The sequence below is a fragment of the Ischnura elegans genome, chromosome 8 (genome assembly GCF_921293095.1).
Source record: "Ischnura elegans chromosome 8, ioIscEleg1.1, whole genome shotgun sequence".
NCBI classification, from domain to species: Eukaryota; Metazoa; Arthropoda; class Insecta; order Odonata; family Coenagrionidae; genus Ischnura; species Ischnura elegans.
This window is the reverse complement of record NC_060253.1, coordinates 85,141,886-85,161,955: the sequence shown is the minus strand read 5'-3', so window position 1 is coordinate 85,161,955 and position 20,070 is coordinate 85,141,886. Positions and strand designations below refer to the sequence as shown.

The window sequence follows — 20,070 nt, the reverse complement described above, 5'->3', positions numbered from 1 at the left end:
AGGGTTCGGGTACATTCGGGGTCATGCAAATAGATGTAGAAAGACTAAGTTTTCCCGTGTTGGTTAAGTAGGATGAAACACTCGAGCTTCCAACCATGTTAGATTTGGCTCCGTGCCGACGTTTCGACAGCTTAGTGAGCTATCGTCCTGAGGGAATGAGTGTCTTTACAAAATTTCGATGTTCTTATGTAGGTCACGTTGGCGGAGGAGGTGCCACCTGGTTGGTGTATTTTTTCCGCGTCCTCTTGATGTGTTGCACGATTGTTCACGTGCTGGTTAGTTGAAAAACAATATGTCGGTTCATCCCAAGAAGGTTGTAAATATACTGTAGGGGGCACCACTGGTTCCGAGCGTCGATCGCATTGTGGCAGGAATGGGGGTGCCTGGGTAGGATAGCCACGCCTACTTTGACCAAAACATTGATGAAATAAGAGTCAATGCTAACTATTTGGTGAAATATTCAGTCATGATCGTTGCTGCGTTAAAATAAACTATCGCAAACGAACACAGTAAACCTTTTTTCTATCATTATGGGAAGGCTTCGTGGAAATATGCCTCGAATATCTTTTCCTAAGGAAAAATTACTGTCAATCACCACGGTTCCGCTGTGCAACTAGCTTAGCCGAAAATAACGTTTTACAAGCGTAAAATATCCATTCCCCTGCACTGCTACTGGTAATTAGTAAGATTACAGCCGATGGAAATCTTACGATAGCGGACCGGTCGCAATACCTTGCAAGTATCACGTCTTTTTTCCGCTAGAAACAGTGCAAATATAAATCTTAGTAATCTGAAATACTAGTCTTAAGTAATTTTTAAAAAATTAATTAAACCGTTTTTTAATAAATCCAACGCAATGATGCATAGCATAACGTATTTACGCCGAAAATACGCATTTTGAACAATCTCACGTAATATTAGAGGAGGGGATGTAGCTAGACCTCACGATATCTCACTAAGTGGGGAGGGGAGGGTTCTAAGAGTCGCTGGACTCACTTCGCGTAATTAACCCACGTGCCCTAAACTCGCGGACAATCGGAGCGCTTGGCTAAAAGTTTTTGTAGTTTAGGAATGGTTTGTTGTCAACCTAAAAATCATTGCTTATTTTGATTCTCACTGGCATCAGCTATCCAGGGTTAAAATTTCGTGTGACAATTTTTAGTAGGGCTCTCAAATTATATTGCGTTGAGGTGTTTTTCCCTCCCCCGTTCCTTCCGCACCTATCCTCTCCCAGAGGCGTCGTGGGGCTCCTATCGCGGCGGCGCCTCTTTCCTTTTCCCTTCCTCTCCTCCCCCTCCCCGGGTGATCGGGCGTATAAGCCACTGGCTTGGTTCCCGGCCCCGGTGCGTTGTATCCTCGAAGGGCTCCCCTGAGCCCTCATACGTTATAGCATCAGCTATCCAGGGTTAAAATTTCGTGTTAGAATTTTTCTCCAACCTGAACTAAGACCATCGAAAAGTAATTAAGGCACTCACTCATTGAGGACGGTAGTAGAGTAAGGTTTCGTAACGTCGGCATGTAGCCAAGAATGACCCGGGTAGATGCCCGAGAAATATTGTCTTCAAATGTTTCATTACAAAATATTTCATACAAATTTGTAAAGAACATATATGTTCTTTACAAATTCGCGATGCCTCAAGAGCAGGCCCGTGCTGGGCCGCTGGGACACCAGGATGTATCCCGATGCACCATCCAGCCTGGATATCTTTGGCGCCCTTCTGTTCCAAAACTGACTAATTTTAGTGAGAATACCAACACTGAGCGGTTAAATTGATTTCGATGATGTCTCACTTAGCAGCATAAAGAACACCGTCTTGAGTAAACAAAATAATAACTAATTTAAATTAATAAAATTCAATTTGGTAAGATTCAATTCAATCTCAAGAAGGTAAGGATCAGAATTTCAAAATTAATTTATTATATTCCACACCCCCAGAACCTCCGGTAGTCCTCCGCCTGCATAGTGCTGGCCAGGGGCTCAGCTAGGAATTAAGGCTGGGGGGTTTTACGTGCAACTAATAACGGGTGTGTGGGGTGTGGAGTACCCACCAGGATAAGCGGTAGGTGCGAGATTAATAAATTGCGGAATTTTTAGATAAATGGTTCAAAATGGTTAGTTTTACGGCTTTCTGAGGGATATTTTATTAATCTTTAAACTATAATATTAGTAATATCAATCCAAGTAAAATAGATTAAGCTTAAAAACTGCGTCTTATCTTATCCGACCTCCTTATCTTAAACATACGTGCCGTTATCGATTTCAAGTACCTTTATTCTCTTCTGTACTGCACAACCCTTGCCATGACAAATCGTGCGTCGTATATAAATATTTTCGTTTCTTCCTTGTTGAACGTTTGGCATGCCGAGAAAATAGAGAGATTTTGCATATTTCTGACTAATGTCATAAACTGCATGCATCACAACATAGCGATATCTTTCTGCATTCTCAATCTCAAAACGTTTCTTTCTTGTTTACATAATATTGAAGATATTTTATATGATCACCGTTTGCGGCTATGACCTCTATTACCCTCCTCTGCACCCTGAATGCAATATTTATTCCTTTCAAATTGATATTTAAAATGATGAGCGCTAAGATGGAGAACTGTATGGCTCGGGCAAGGTATCCTATACCCCTTAGAAGGGTCCAGGTTCGAATCCCGACAGTGGTGGATATTTTTTTATCCCTACTTTGATGTATCATTAAGGGAACTTCAAATGGTACACTTGGTCCTTGCGTCGAATTGACGTTAAGTTATGGTCTCAGGGTAGAACCTTACCTTCCTAAGGACACATACGGGTTGTATTAAAAAACATTATAATAGTATAGAATAGAGCATATTTAAAAAACTACACGTTATTCGTCTATATTGCTTTTGTTGCCTTAAAATAGCCCCAATTAGATATTGTGCATTTGTGCCAGCGTTTCTTCCAATTCTCGAAACTCTTCTCAGAATCGGTCTTTAAGATAGTCTAAAGCTCTGTCAGCGATTCGCTTGTAAATGTCATCATTGCTTGTAAAACGACAGTCCTTTAAGGTTCTGTTTATTTTTGGAAATAAAAAAGTCGAATGGAGCCATGTGTAGCGAATATGGGGGCTGGGGCATCTTTACAGTATATTTTTAGCCAACATTTTTAAATGAAGTATGAGCCGAAAATATTCGAGCTAAAAAAAAACACATCTAACCCTAGCAGTTGCCACTGAGAAAGTAAAAAGTGAACACAGCTGAAAATTTTATCATACTTCAGGGGTATGTATACCAAGAACGTAGACCATATAAACTGCATACAATGTAGTTTGTACGGTCTCAGACCTAGGTCATAAAAAACGACAGTTGGACTCTCCAAGCCCTTGAAATTTTAAAATTACCGTTATTTTCTGAACAGCGTATTTAAACCTCTGCATTGCTTTTAAAAATTAAGCGTGATTATCCTTGCAACAGTGCATGGTTGGCTTCGCGCCGCTTGTCCTAGAAGCTGTTTTTGTCTTAACAGCCGTAGGCTAGAGAATGCTAATCTCATGCGCCTTGATTCGATAGAGAAAGCGAAGAATACCTGGAGAAAGTGAGGATCGCCTGCACTGGTAGCGACAGATCCAACGTGATTTGCGATCTTCTTTATATCAAGACCCGAGCTCGTAGATTTCTGCATCGCGTATCAGTAGAACGACGATACCGACTTGTTTGCATAATTTTATCACGGATTTAATTGGAAAAAATAAAATCGCAAGTCTACTACATATTTAAATTCCGCCAGATTACTTTAGGAAAAATACCACAAAAATTTCATCGTCAATTTAATGAGGGATTCAAAGAATGCACTCATATTTATCGCTCTTTAATTGAGCGATTCCTTTGCATATTATTTAGCCAATTATAGGCAAAAATTACATGAAAATGAGCATAAATGAAGTCTAAGAGAATTCTCTGCCAGCATCTTCTATATTATTTCTACTGTATAGATACTATTTTCTTAACTTATACGCAACCAAACTCGACAAATGAGATACCAAAATGCACAGAATTTATCAGAGAACATGCGACGGCATATCTCATTTCCTAAATATTGATATTGTTTCCTAAAATTGGTTTTTAAATAATAAAAAACGGTAAATATTCCTGACGTTAACGGCGCACAAACTGATACATTTGTTCATTTGCAACAATATCTCGCATTCTTTAAATAACTTTTATCAAAATGCGGCTGATTCCATATTCAAGTCTCCTGTTGATACGTAAGTATGAGTCATCATGTGCGTTTAACAGAGGATAGTGTAATTACTTCCAATGTTGTGTTAGAGGTCCTCTGACCTCAATTTGTACATGAAAATTCCAATTAAATTTGTACATAATACCCTACCTTTTTTTTATAGATTTTAAAATTAGAAACGCGCCTATCCATCAGTGGACCTGCATTGAAAAGAGCGGGGGAAGCCCGCTGGGAGCGGGGGCAACACGCTCGTTCAATTATAAATTTTAAAAAATATCCAATTTAAATATATCTAGTAGTACTATTAACGAACGACAATTAAGAAGAAATAGAAGTAAACTCCCGAATCGCAGTAGCTGACAGGTCACACTGGAGCTTAGTAAAAATATTTAAAAATAAACTCTTGTAAAAAAAAACAGAAATTAGGATTTATTAAGGAATGGTCATGCCTGTACTATTATATGGTTATGAAGACTGGGATTTTACAAAAATATCGCAAATGAAGCTCAAAACGTTATAAAAATTCAGTTTTACGAGGAATATTCGGTCCCATGAAAGAAGGAGAAAGATGGAGGCTAAGAAAAAAAGACACTGAGTTTAGAGACTTATACGAAGAACAAAATACGTGGAAATCATGAGAAGTAGGTGATTAAAATGGCTGGGCCACGTCCATAGAAGAAGTGAAGGGACAATCATGAAACGAGATCTTAAAGGAGATAAAAGACTGGTTAGAATAACTGCATGCAAGAAAAAATGCACTGGGACAAATAAGTAAAGAAGGGTATACGGATAATGGGAGCCCAGCTGGATATGGCAGGCGACCGTAGAATGTGGAAGCGCTGGGTAGGTGACGCCAAAGACCACCTAGTTTTACAATGGCCACAGGAGTAGGTAAGTAATCAGTGGCACCGTGTGAGGCAAAATAAGTTTGTTACGGTTTAAGGACGACTCACGTTAAATGTCGCGCCGAAGGCGCGTTCACGCCGTACCGGTAAACCATGTTTACCACAACCACCCTGATTAGATTACAATTTTATTTTGCGCATTTGTTTGAGTTGTTTGGGGTAGTATGGTGTTTGTGTTAGCAGAAACTTACATGATAAAACAGTTGTTGAATTTTAAAAAGTCCACAGAAAGTAACATATTTTTTTCCAGTGAATATATTATTTTTTTATTATTTTGATAATATTTTATTATTTTTAGTTCTTATTTATTTGTTTTATTGTTTTTTCCATTGGTTTATTTTCATGTTTTCATTTTTTTTAAATTACTTTTTTCAATATTTTTTCCTTGTTAACAATATTGATGGACGCAGTTATATTTTAATATAAAAAATAGAAAATAATTCCTGAGTATTTAAATACATCGCGCTTAATTTTTTTCTCTGGCTGCCAACGGCAATAAGAGTGACGGTATTCCCTTTTCTCGTGCAAAACAAATTTCTGTGTATACGCTACCTACGGGTTTAAAAATATATATAGAAACCCAGCGTTGCCCTTGGGAACATATTTCTCGTGCCACTTTCTTCGGAACACTTCGGAAATGCTACGCCTCTCTCTAAAATCGAAAGCGACGAAAATAGCTCAGGGCCCAGATCAATGGAAAAAGAAAATAAACACCGGCGGTAAATAATCGGGGCACATTGAATTTTCATTTGCGATCAATACGACAACCTTGATTCCAGTCACCCGCAGCAAAATATATCAGAGCAACTACAAAATGAAAAGGATTAAGACAACTATTCCGGATTGTATTTTATACAATTTTAAATTGTTGAAAATTTGTAAACTATCGACCAATCCTAGCCGCAAAGTAGTATTCCAAAAATTCATCCCATTCTGGCGTATCTTGAATTCCTAGTTCACAATATCGTATTTCTAAAACCTGCGTCATAAAATGTTATCTGTAATTTCGTCCATAAAATCGTGTGTCACAATACCAGTTCAATAAACCGTATCTCGACCAATTGTTCAATTTTTATTTTGTGAACTTGATTTTCATTCATTTTTTTAAATTATAAAAATTATTGTAATCTACCTCCATGTTCTAACAGTTTACTTACGATTAATTTCGCAAATGATTTTATGGACGAGATTTCAGATAGCCTTCTGCCCTATCAGCGATTCGATATGTCAACTATGCTTGAAATAACGACGGTCTTTTTAAGTTTTGAGTTAAGTTTTGGAAAGTCACACGGACCCATGCCTTACGAATAAGGTGACGGGGGCGTCGCGTCGTTACGGCACTGTTTTTGGCCAAAAATTCACGAACGAGCAATGAAATGTGAGCCGAAAATCGCCGAGTTTTTAAAAACACGTCCAACTTTAGCGCATTGTACTGACAAAGTAAACAATGAATGCAGATGAAAATTTTATCATACTTCAGGAGTATGTATGTCGATATAATAAAAAAATTGAAAACCGGACTCTTAAAACTCGCGAGAAATTTGAAAATTAATTTACCGTTATTTTCTCAACACCCCTCGTATTACTAAAGTCAAAATGAAAATGATGCTACTACATGCAGTTAATCATCACATCTTGTCACTTTGGCTCAGCTGGAAAAATGCCAACTAATACAAAATATAAAGATGGATTGATACTCATCTTGAGTAATTTTGCTTTTTAACCTTAATATATGTCTTTTATGAAGGCAGCACATTCTTCAAATGACTATCTGAAAAATTACGATAAAGAAATTGTTTCTTCTATACATAACGATGGGCACAAGCCAGCGAAAAGTAAACATTTCGAGCACGTGATCCGCCTTTCCCATAACATCATCCGGAGAGATAAGATGGGATAAGACTAACTCTATTGATGCATCAGTTCAGGATTTTAAATGCCGGTTGATAGAAATCCTTTAGTACTCCATATCTGTTGTCTACCCATCTGGTCGACAAATGATTATTTTTAATTTAAAGGAAATTTTGATCTGTTTCTATAAGAAGCTTTCCATACTTTGGGTCAAAAATTTACAACTGTTTGCTAGAACAATCAAAGAGAGTAGCAGCATATATACGTTTCTAAATCATGTGAAACTTTGACTATTCACAAACAAAAATATTACGGGGGATATTATATAGAAGTATTTACAAACCATATTCCTGTTTTTCATTTTGTTTAATTTAATTTCAATAACATTGGTTTTATTTACTCTATCATTGCTTGTATATCACTGCTTTATACTATTTACGTATCAAATGTTCGATATATGTTTCTAGAAGACGTTGTGATATTCAAATATACAAAGCATTACGATTGTTTTCTGAAAGTGATCCCATCAACAGGCAAAAGCCTCTGCGGTCTCCTAAAACTCCAAAATTGGTTTCGTATTTATGATATTTTAAAATGACTTAAATTATTTAAGGAGCAATAAATATATTATTATTTGATAACAAATGCTTCAGCATGTAATAGATTTGAGGTAAGACTTTAAGGGGAATGTATTTTTCGTTTCGTCATTCCGGCAACTGTTGTGAACAAGCCTTTATGGTAAGTGGGAAGAGGAAGAAAATAATTCATTTTATGGATAGAATGAAAGGGAATAGGCCTCATTGTGAAGCGTTGAAATGGGAAATGTAGTAAGTCACTAAATTTGAATTTAACAGGAGCTGAAAGAGAGAGGTTTGCTAATATTGTGAAAGAGAGAGGTTTGCTTATATTAGTGTACCAACTTCGCCAATCGTAGCAACTGACATATCTTACCAATTGAATTTTTGTGCCATGTCAACGCTTCAATTCTAGAGTAAAGTTCACTGTGAATGGGGTCATGGGCGGATCCAGGATTTTTTTCTGGGGAAGCACCAGTGTCTGACAGGCGAACGGTCTTCTCATATTTGGGATAGAAAACTACATGCAATAATTACTCTAAGAAATGTACTCTTAATTTCAATATGAAAGTTAATAATATATAAATATTAATAACTTTTATATTAAAATATTACATTTATTAATACTTGTCTTAAAAAATCATGTCTATTTTTAAGCGTCTGAGGGGGGCACGTGCCCCCCCTAAATCCGCCTGCGAATGGGGTTTTGTATGTGGTAATTCGGAAAATGCTACACGCAAGCCTACCTCATCCAGTAGAATATCCATTAGTAATAATAATCTGTATTCCTTATGGAGCTCTTAAGAGTTGCGTTATTAGAATCATGTCAATTGCCTTCTAAGCCACTGACTGCATTGTAAATGATCCGTCGCTTCCAATTAATCCACTTAATATCCGCTTACTACTGTCGAGAGTATCTCTCTTCGTTTTGTAGAGTCTCATCACTTTTTCTTTCTTTTAAAAATCATGGAACGGCTTTTAGCGCGGCCAGCCGTTTAGTTAACCGTCATTCGTGACCGAAGAGGCATCAATAGGTCAGCGCCTTGGGAAAATCCATTAAGGATTCAGGTTCCTACCTCGTTAGCTGGCCGAAAAACAGGTTCGCCTGCGCCACCCTAGATGCGATAAACTTCGGTGATGGGGTGGTTTCTCAGTTCGCCAATTTATAGTCTCTACTGGAGTGTGGATGGAAAATTCGTTACTGGTCCGAATCTTGGAAATATCCGGATTTTTAGCGGTTAAGTTTCATTTTGGTGTGTTCAAAAAGTGTGACAAATTTTTTCACTGATATAGTTATGAACAGAGACCCTCATCTTCGTAATAGGCCTTGCTGATACTGTTTTGCCTACTCTCTCTATATCTAATATTCCAAATTTAATTCTCAAATCCGATTTAAAACTAATTCATAGCAGTCTCAACTCTGCCATAGACTGCCCCGATCCCGTCTCCAATCTAACCTTAAAGTTCAATGCAGACCCACTGGAACGCATTCGCTCCTCCATATACCCATTCCCAGATTGTCCCTGACCACATCGACCCGTTCTCTTTGCCTTACCACACTTTTACAAACCGCGCTCTTTCCTATCTTAATAGAAACTCTTAAGGTCAATATGATAAGATTCAATTGAATGATTCAATGCATTGTTATTTATTTAAATTTATTATTTTTAATTGTGTTTGTACTCTTTATGTTTGTTATATTGTTCCACTGTAAACTGGCAATTATACTGTATGTGGACAACTTGATAAATAAATAAATAAATAGAAGTCGGTACAATAGGGCTACTCAAACTCTGCACCCGTTACCGGCATGCGAAACCGCCTACAGAATCTACCTCGTTCACCAGTCCTCTAATCTTTCTGATTGTATATACATATTATTTCGACTGATAATAAGAAAAATTGGGATTTCACTGTAATGTATCCTGGGTAATCATGTGTGAAAATTAGAATTTTACAGCTGTTCTTATGTCGATGCCGGTTTTAGTATCGGAAAGATGTCGATTACACCTCGGAAATAAATGTCTCAGTGATAAAATAACTTTCATAGTTTGTCATTACGCTGATGACTCAACTCTAGCAATAGGAAAACTTGAGAAAACATTAGTGTATTTGTAATTTCCTCAGTGTGAATATGATGAGTTCCATTTTTATAAGCACCCTTTTTTTAACATCTGTCTGTCATTCTGTTCCAGCAAAAATTCTGGAAAGAATTTGTTCGTGTCGTTCATTCGCTATTTAACCTCTAAGGAAAATCCAGCTCAATCACATTATCAGGTATACACCAAGGATGGATCTCGTCATGAAAACATATTTGGATTAACCGGGATTCGAACCCGCATCTTCGGATTGTAAGACGGGCGTGTTAGCCAATTTCACCTCAAAGTCATCTTCTCAGAACTTCAGGAAGGGTTTTACCGAACACGGTGTTTAAGTCAAAAGTCCAAGGAGATCCGGGTTTGAATCCCGGTCAAGTCAAATATTTTTTTCACGGCGAACTTCATCCTTGTTGTATACGACTTCGCATCCGTGAGCGTGACTGCGTACAGAGTCGCTTGTTTCGTGCATTACTTTGCAATTATATCTGATGTGGAGTTCAATTTCTCTCTAGTGATAACTAATTTAAAAGTTCTGTCGAGATAGAGTCGTTTGGTTCACATGGATGCCGCTAACTTAGTTCGGTGACGTTTAATTAGGTGCTTAACTTGTGACCTTGGGATGCAAATTTGGATGAATGAACTCGGACGCCATTATGCCTTAATGTCTCTTCCTTCACGAATTAGGTTGGAAGACGCTAAGGACTTAAAGTCTAAATGCTCGATATTGTTTGTGCAATTAAGAAGCGATACCTCTCAGAGTGAAACGGAGAAGATAATCTCAGAAGCGTACTATATGTCCAGGTCCGACAAAAACGATTAAATTAGAAACATTGCTGAACGAATTGGTGTACGAATTCCCTTTTCTCGAAAAATAACGCAAATAATAAATGCTACGCTAACGTAGAAAAATCGTCCTTACAATGCACTCCATTATTTTTCTAATACAGATTCGGGTAAATGGCTGTTGTCCTAACACGCCTGCCACACGCTTATTTAGGCGGGTTGCGAAGTGTTATGTAGTTTCGTCAGTGTTGTCAAGAGATGGAATATTAGAGTGCTGCCAGCCCTCTCTTCATTGACATCGCAGTGATATTCCTGCTGTTTTAAAGAGAAACAAAACAGTCTGAATGAAATTTTGCTAGCCCAATCAATTTTTTTATTTATTTCTATTGTGTATTTCTAAAATTAATGATAGTCTTGTTCACTACTACCATAGAGTAAGTATATTCTTACTCTACGCTACTACTTAAATTTACTCAACTTGGTGTAAGTATGGAGTTGGAAATTCAAAAAAGGGGGTCTGCTGGTTCAGTGCAATGTAAAATGGCGTAACTTGACCTAGTGCGGTGATTAATTGAGATTTGCTCGAATTCCTCTTAAATTTCATTCCTCATAATACAAATAATACTCTGAAGTATGCCTGAACAGAAATTAAGGAATAGACACTCTTTTAGACTTACTCTTCGCTTTAGAGTTGCCGACTCACTCATTTGGAAATAAATTTTAAACTGGTCTGTGCTGCATCAATTTTCAACTTAAATTATATCTCAACTATGTCATTAATTGATCTGGTTCACAGGAAGACAAGTTATGTGTAGTGAAGTTGATGTGAAAAGGACTTAAGGTCAATGCTGTATTTTTCGCAAGTGTCGTAGTTCAAGTTCAACCTATTCAGTCGAGAGATAGTGGAAGTTCGACATATTGAAATGAAAGGTAGTAGCACTATTCCACAATTATTCAATGCGTACAACGCGTTTCGGCTCATAGAACCATCATTATGTCATATCATATGGTACAAGACATTGTAGTATATAAGAACATCACATTTATACCTTTGAGGAAGGAAATGGGAGGATTTGATAAGTTTGAGGAAAGTGTGGGAAACAGACTTGCAGTTGATAGACAGTGAAGAAACAGACAACTGAAGAGATACGGAGAACCCGGGGGTAGAAAGAGGACTCTAGTCATAACTGTAGAAGAACAGCTCTGGGAATAGAACCACAGAAACGGGAGGGCCAAGTTGTGCGATGAAATTCTGTAGGTATTTTCGGTTGCTACGGCGCGGCGTCGGCTGCTGTGGAGATGAATTTCGCCAAGGGAAGTTGTGACAAGAGCTTTAACTCAATGTAAAGTCAATTTTCTGTCGTGGAACAACAAAACCAATGATCAACGAAGATATCGTATTGTCCATAATTTTTGAAGGTCTGTCGGAAATGGAATTTTTTGTTAGTTTCTGTAAGTACCTGATGATGATCGTATAACAGTCGAAACACGTGTAGTACTCTGTTAATAAAATTGTGGGCAATACGATGTCGTCGTTGATCATTAAATCGATGTAGTTCAGGTCTCAACTTAAGTAGTTGTAACACTCAATTTTGAGTTATTTTGGGTTGAATGTTAATGTGACAATTGATGGGAGGAAGACAATGAATCAGGCGATAATGAACAGCAAAAATAGAATGGATCAATTGTTGTTGACGGCGCAGGGGAGAGAATATGGGAGTATGGTGGTAAAAGTTGTGGCGTGCAGGTGTGTCTTTGCTCCCGAGTTTTTCACTGAGAGGTACGTTACCTGTAACTTATAAAAAGTGTTTATAAAGTGTATTAACCATATTTGTGAAGTTTGCGAGGAAATAAAAAGAAAACGTTACAAAGTTGAGTTCGATTTCGGAGATTGGTGGACCCTTCTCCCAATTGGAGTGTGCCCTTATCTTTGTCCCTTACCTCTTGGGCGCCTCTTCGGGTTTGGCCGGAACTGGATTGGCCACCGCTTCCTCCTCGCCTTGGGCCACGGCAGCCAGGCCAATGACCACCAGGACTCCCAAAGAGAGCGCTGAGCGGGGTGAGATAGCCATCTTCCTGACCTGCCGAAGGAGAAAAAGACGAGTATGCATACGAGAGTGGGAGAGCGAATGGTGAGGCCGGGAAGCGAAAAATAAAAGCATCGACTTGCGGTACTAGCCGAAATATTTCTTCTCTCTCTGCCGAACGGTGCCTCGAGAGAGCAGTTGAGGAACTTGAAAAAAGTAACACAGGTCAACGAGATTTTGCATGATGGAGCTTAATTGCAGCTACCGTAGCGGATGCGCTGAATAAAAATCAGATCGCGCTTTAGGAAATGAATTGACGGGTATAGGTGGATTTAGGGGGTGGGGCACGGGGGAACTTGCCCCCTCCCCTCTAGACGCTTAAAAATAGACAATATTTTTTATACGGTTGTCATTACGTTCGTTTTATTTTGTGTATTACGGAGTATCAATCATTTAATTTAATATTTTTAACTTTCATATAAAAATAAAGAGAATATTGTAAACAGTTATAGTTGTATTTTGTTTTTAATCTCAAATATGGGAAGAATGAATGAATGAATTTATTACTCCAACCTTGAATGGACATTTTTTTTTAACAACACAAAATTAATGGAGCTTTTGGTAGCTTCAATGGTTAAAATAAAAAGCCAGCATGGAAGCTACCACCGTAAAAATTAAATTCAAGGCAGGTCAGAAAACAAAAAGAAAGTATATATAATTTTTTGAAACATTATCATTATGAAACATATATGTGACAATAACTTACAATAAACAAAAACAAATTATAATATATGGACGGAACAAAATAAATTTCTTTTTTCTCCTTTCGCAAAAATATTAAAATAATATATAAAATAATATGTATTGTATGTATTCACAAACACATCAAAAAAGAACATTTATATTATCATGGGGATAACAACCAATCTTTGGGACCTATCAGACCCTTGTGCCCTCTCCAGAAAAAATCCTGTATCCCCCCTATTGACGGGAATAGCGTTGCCATTACATCACTATGAAAAGGCTGGCGGAAAGGAGAGCAGCGACAAACAAGTCTTAGGATTGTTGACTTATGATGATGATGAGCGTTGCCATGTGCATTTATGTACCATGACATTTTTGACGAAAACCTTGTTATATTGAGTGGTAAAAATATATTTTTTACGACGTAAAAGAATTCATTTCAGTTTGCTGTGGACTAATGGTTGGGGGACTACTGTCTGCGTCAAAATGATGTGCCGCTGTACTTTGCAAATTTATATCTGGACTTCAGTGCATGCCATAACAATGAATTACACGTCATTTTAAGGATATTGTATTCTCAATTCTGATTTATTTTTTGTTTTGTGAAAAATTAAAACACGCGAGTGCAATAAATGACTCCGCGGACCATAAAATTTGTCGTTTTGTCAACTCCATGAACTTTGTAACTCAACCTAGTGAAAACTACTGCGTCTAAAACATTCATCTTCCACCATAAGTTGCAAGCATTAATTTAGATTCATAAAATGGATTTTGCGTATTTTTAGAACGCATATTTTGTTGTAAAATAACAAAAATGTTTAAAAACTATCTATTCCTACAGTTTACCCCGAAAGAAAAAATTAAATTGATAGAAACACTTTTTAATTTATTTTAAAATTTTCTATGATCCTTAATCTATAAAAATATTGATATTTGCGAATGCTAATAACTTCTATTAATGCCATGTTGCCAAACGGGGCCGCACCGGGCCAGTGCCGGTTACCAGGAAGCAAAGTTACTCGCACAAGACGTGGCAACTCAGCATTCGTTCGCTGCGGCGAATTTTTTTAATGCCCATATATTATCTATACTATATAAAAATCATGTATTTTCGAATCATATATTCACGGCGGTCACTTCTTGCCTAGGTGGTCCAACTATAACCATTAATGTGCTTTGGATGGTATCAACATATTATGGGTGTATATAATGTGTGTGTGGCCTGAAGAGTGCGGAATAGCATCTCTGTTTTACTTTTTCATCCGAAATCTTCCCACGGTCCACCTTAAATACGCCCCTGTGATGTAAGAATATGATCCCATCTCAACGTATTCCTTCTTGACATTTCGCCAATTCCTCTCCTCTCTTTCATTAGGTATCTCAAGAGTGCTTAGAAAAGTGAAAAAAGGTTTTGTCGCAAGGGATGATTTCGTCCCATTCAATGCAGTTTTTTTTTCAGGTTTAATATGGGAGAAATTAGAGGTTTGCTTGGAGTGATGAATAAGAAACCCAAGGCTCATTACGGAACATCTTCAGTAGCATTTCATTTAACTGGGTCACTCTGTGAAGGGCACAGATGGAAACGCCCGCGCCGCCCCACCTATTTCATTCAGAGCACCTTCTCCGATTAATTCCCATGACAACCAGATCCAAAGGATGTGTTAATCGATCTTGAACCTTTATCTTTAAATCGAGCGCTCAGAAAAGGTGCCGGTGGACTCCATAAAAAATATTTTTCTTGGAAATTTGCCGGAGAAAATCCCCCCAAGTAACCTAATAAAAAAGAAACATCACCGTTTATCCACTTGACAAAATGGACCTAGGTTATACGAAAATGTATACGCTCATTAATAATTATTGAGCATTAGAGGCTTGTGAGTGAATTATGTACGTAACATGTTGACTTTTTGCACAGCAAGCATTGCCATTAACCTCTTCTGGTGGAACGATTGTCTTCGCATTGGCTTTCCGATTGTCGGGTATAGATTTTCAACTTCTTGAATATCATGCTAATTGGCACCAAGGATAGGGTTTAGTATAATTAATAATATTCCTTTTTTAATGTGCTTCGTTGTAAAATAATTTTTGTAGCTATGTTCTCATCAGTTAGCCTCAAGTTTTTTGTTTTGCGGACCATTAACTAATTCTTCACTAACTTTCAATATCGAACAAAATTTCAGTACTTCGCAGAATTTTCAGTCAACACCTAAATTTTTATACCGTGTGCCCTTCTTGCTATGTAATAATGAGCATTGACGTATACTGATTTGGTCAGCAAGATGGGTAGAAATATTATCCCAAGAACTCTATCATTATAAATTCAATATCCGCCACAATCGTGCATCGTCGTCTTTCTCGTTTTGATCCTTTATCTCGGTATAACGCCCCATGGAGCATAGAATTTGTTTTTTTCGGGACTAACGGTTTCAGGACACGGAAAGGCTGGCGTTTTCAAGTTCGCAGGTAAGCTATCAAGCTATGAATAGAATTTCCTTCGTCAAAATACAGTGTAATCATCCGTGAAAGGCGTGCAGAACTGCATTACCGCCACTTATAGATAAAATTAGAATATCATGCGTCGGACAAAGTTTGATTTTAGTGTGTTCGGAGTATTATATGTATTAGCTTGAATGGGAACTGTTTTATATTCAACTTCAGCCTGTGCGGAGGACTAAACCCCCTAGAGTGGACTCGTGATTTTCTAACGGATGTACTTTTTTGCAAAAAATAGCAAGTTTCAAATGTTAACCCCGTATTTCGCTTAAGCAACTAGAATATTTCGATAAAGAGGTTTTAAATATTTAATTAAACGTTGATAATAATAAACTATGATGTATCTAACAATGAAGAAAATTACAAAAGTAAAATAGCATGTCTCTGGCGATTCCATTCAAATTCATTCAGACTCCTATGAAAATTACCGGCTCACAATATGGGATATTAAAATGCTAATGTTGTACAAACATTGTCTAAGGCTGTAAAAAAATGTCAAAGTTGACAAATTATGTGGTTTTTAAAAACGATTTCAAATTTATATTACGCTTCTCATTCAATGACAAACCTTTTCTCTTGCTTATATGTGAAAAAATATATCATTCAATCAATCAATATCATCATCAAAATGAAAAAATCAACATTCGTAATAAAAATGGCCAAACAAAAATTTTACTTCATCGATTTAAAAGTTTTCAGGTGTATTGTTACTTATTCCTTGGTCAGTTGGCTTCTCTTCGAGTTGACGGCCGCGAAATATCTAAGTGCACTACTCTCTCACAGGAAGGAGTGAGTGTTGTTGCTGACATGAGGTATCGCTTCGCCCTCTCAAATAACAAGAGTGCTTTGTAGCTATATACTTCCCTCGCTCTCCCTCGTCTCACTGATGACGTCATGAACTTTTCTAGTTTTTTGTTTTGAAAATGTACGGAGAAACGCAGGGGAATGCTATTTTCTTTGAAAATTATCAAATATCCCGTCAAGAAGCGTATTTTACAAATTTCAATTTTTAGCATTATTTATTGAAAATTTGCATTATTTCTCAGCCAGCATTACTTTATTTACTTGTGTTTAAGGGCTCAATCGTGTACATTTTCATTCCGGTAGTAATTTTTTCATTCGTTATCCAATATTAGGTATGTTATGATTTTTTACTGTCAACATTTTATTTCGTATTTGTGTTATTTATTAGCCAGCCTCCTTTGTCAGTGCCTGTTCACGCGTTATATTAAAACGTACGAGTTAATGTCTGATTGGATGAACGATTTTGGTGGGCTGGCACAGAACACGTACGAATGCATGATCCGAATTAGATTAGGTTCTATTTTCCATTCATGCATTCGCACAAGTGGTTACACGATGCATTCTCGCGTTCATACATTTAGGAATTATTAACTTGCACGAGCTAATGTATCGTGTAAAAAGGCCTTAATGCTTTTATTTTAGGAATCAATTGTGTGCATTTTCATCCTGCTATGAAGTTTATAGATTTAATCTTGGTGGTGTTAAGAAATAAATAAATAAATTAATCATTATGAATAAGAGGAGCAAAAATACAACTCTCAGATAACTACAGATAAATAACAGATAAATACAACTCAAAACTGAACGGCGCCGTTGTGATTTTAAAAAATTAATAAATTCATCATTACGATGAGAAAGTGTTTCTATTTTAGCATAAGAAAAAACCAACACCGCCAATAAAGCGATGATTGGAGATGGCTATTCTAACTTAGGGGTGAATATTTTTTATTATTTAATCTTTCGGGTTGCTACCCTGGCAGGGCGGATGCATATCCCTTGGTCGAAGCCCTCAATTTCCGGTCAAATGGGGCCTCTTCGATACAGGCGCTTTCCAAAGTCGTTCGCCTTCCTTCCCGTATCGATCGTTCTGGCAAAGTGAAATTTTAATTCTAACAGCCGCGTCCTGTCGCTGAATGCAAACTTGGAATGATTGATCTCGCACTCTCTAAAAACCGAATTAATCATTCGAAGTGCTCTGTATTTTCGCATGCATCGTCCTTCTTCACTCTTTATAGGGTGTGTTCGTTGCATGAGCGGAGGGACTCTTTTTCCCCTCTTCTCGCATTAATATTTGAGATGCTTTTCAAGTCACGCAATATTCCGTTTGCTTAAACGATCTGGGCCAAGTTATTCGTGACTTTCGGGGACAGCTTTTGCGAGGTTACATAATTGAGGACATTCATGAGCTCGTTAAAAAAGTTTTCATTTCGACTCTAGTCCATTTGGCCGGCTTTTGTATGTGCGTCTTATATTAAAACTATATTAAATCAGTTTTTTCAATTGCCATTTTTCAGAACATTGCACTCTTGAAAATTGCCTGGATGGCCAAGGGCGGTCTAGGGTGAATCGGCTGGGGAAATTTCAGGCCCTAAATGGATTTTGACGCTATTCTCGCTCTTAAATACTAGATTAAAGTTAATAAAAATAAGAATTTCTTCAGAAAAAATACTGCAAAAAGATATAATTTCGCAGCTTATAAAATTTAATAGTACTAATATAAAAAAAAACTCTAAATTTATCTTTTCGAATAACCCGAAAAAATCATCAGGTTCTCTTTTATCTTCTCACACCTCTATCTTATTTTTTGTCATCTTTTTTGTGTTAAGAATATGGCTACTAATGAAAACTTAGAATTTTATAATTGCAAAAAATTTTTGGATAAACTAATATGAGTATTTTTACTACGCCTTTCATATACGCTTTACCATAGACGTGAGCGTTGTGTGGGGCCCCTGAGCTCGGTGCCCTCAGCGATAGCCGACCAGCATACTCGGCCAATCCGCCTCTGTGTATGGCCGTATCCGGTTGAGAGTGTTAAAAATATTTTTTGCGGTGGAATAACCAAGTTTTTCCATTTTATAAAGACGGAAATCCACTGAGTTAACTCGCCAACTAATGATTGTAGCTATTTCCTGTCTCATTGCGTCAATGGAGTTTTTGAAGATTGCCTAAGAAGCCAGTAATTATGTCATTCTATTTAAAATATTCTGAAACCGAAAGATAAGTTGTCTCTGAAATAACGATGAACCCAATATTTTTATTAAAAGTTTATAATGAGCGGAAATTTATCCGCGTAGTCGTAGAAACGAAAGCGATCGAAACAGTTGGAAACTTAATATATTCAGCCATTCGATAAAATCCCATACCTCTAAAGAGTCCGAGTATTTTTAATAAATTAAAAAATGGTTACGCTTCTCCGAACCCTATGCTCAGGATAGATTACCATGTGTGTACTTCGGAGTCTTATACGACGAATTATAGAAAATTGAATGGCATAGAAAACCTACTCGTTGAAAAAATGCATGGCTACCTTTCATGCTGTTAGGAGAAACGGTGCCAAAGTCTATAGATATTGATAAGAAAGCGGAAAGTTGTCCGCTGTTTAATTTTTGTGCATCCGTGCGCGTAAGTATTCATTTTTATTGTTTTCGGTATTTAAAACTAGAATACACTCACGACATAGATACTCTCTTTGGCTAATGTCTGAATAGAAGTGAGAGAATTTCCCGTGACGAGTTGACCGTACCTCATTAACTATGTTGTATTTTGCATGTACAATGACATTAGTTTTCACTCAGTAAGTTTTCGAAGGTTTTTCACGCCCCCTTTTTGTGTGGGGGTTTTACTGTAGTGTTTTTTTTTCTCTGAAGGATACTGCACCCTTATCCTCACATTTTTCCCTCAAACAGAAATCTTTTTTCTCACACAAAATATTCACTTAGGTATACTTGTTTATCTTGTTTTACATTTCACTAATAGAGTATATTGTATATTTTTTGTAATATAAAAACTTCGAAATGTTCCTCAACGAGGTAAATAACATAAAAAACCATAACAATTTTCGGTGGCGTATTATTATGATTATTATTCCTCCCGGCTTAAATAACAACCGATAATCCCTTAATTGCCTCAGCACACTCTTTCCCCCCCCCCTTTGGACCCTACCTCCCCAATATTTCCCCTTCCCTCAGCTATCCTTTACTTACAGTCTCCTACCTAACTCTGAGGAAGGTGGTAATACGCCACCGAAAATTTAGTACTTACTATGTTTTTTATCTTTTTTGTGTACTGTGATCTGCCCAACCTGGTTTTTTTTATGTTTTGTAATACGAGTATAAATGTTTATTTACCGTTTTTAAATATGTTTGCATCGACGCTATCGAGGGGTTTGGTTGAAGACAGGACTTATTAATCTCAACCTCGCCCGAATAAAGACATACTATTATTATCTCTCAAAAACCGAAATCACTGCACCGAACCCAATTCTTAGACAATGCAGTACCAGGAGGAAGCCTCCGGGAGCTTTGAGGTTCAGTTATAACTAATTATAGAGTATGAAAACCTTCTCCTGGTTTAAAGC

The 20,070-nt window shown here is 37.2% G+C and overlaps 1 protein-coding gene across 1 annotated transcript in view; it reads right to left on the bottom strand.

Annotated features, from left to right (window-relative positions):
• Window positions 1-20,070, bottom strand: part of LOC124163581 (chitooligosaccharidolytic beta-N-acetylglucosaminidase) — a 44,276-nt gene that overhangs the window by 20,671 nt on the left and 3,535 nt on the right. Inside the window, exon 2 of the mRNA XM_046540574.1 lies at window positions 12,364-12,503. Coding sequence (XP_046396530.1) covers window positions 12,364-12,494 — 131 coding nt within the window. The 5' untranslated portion in view covers window positions 12,495-12,503. The remainder of the gene's footprint in view (window positions 1-12,363; window positions 12,504-20,070) is intronic.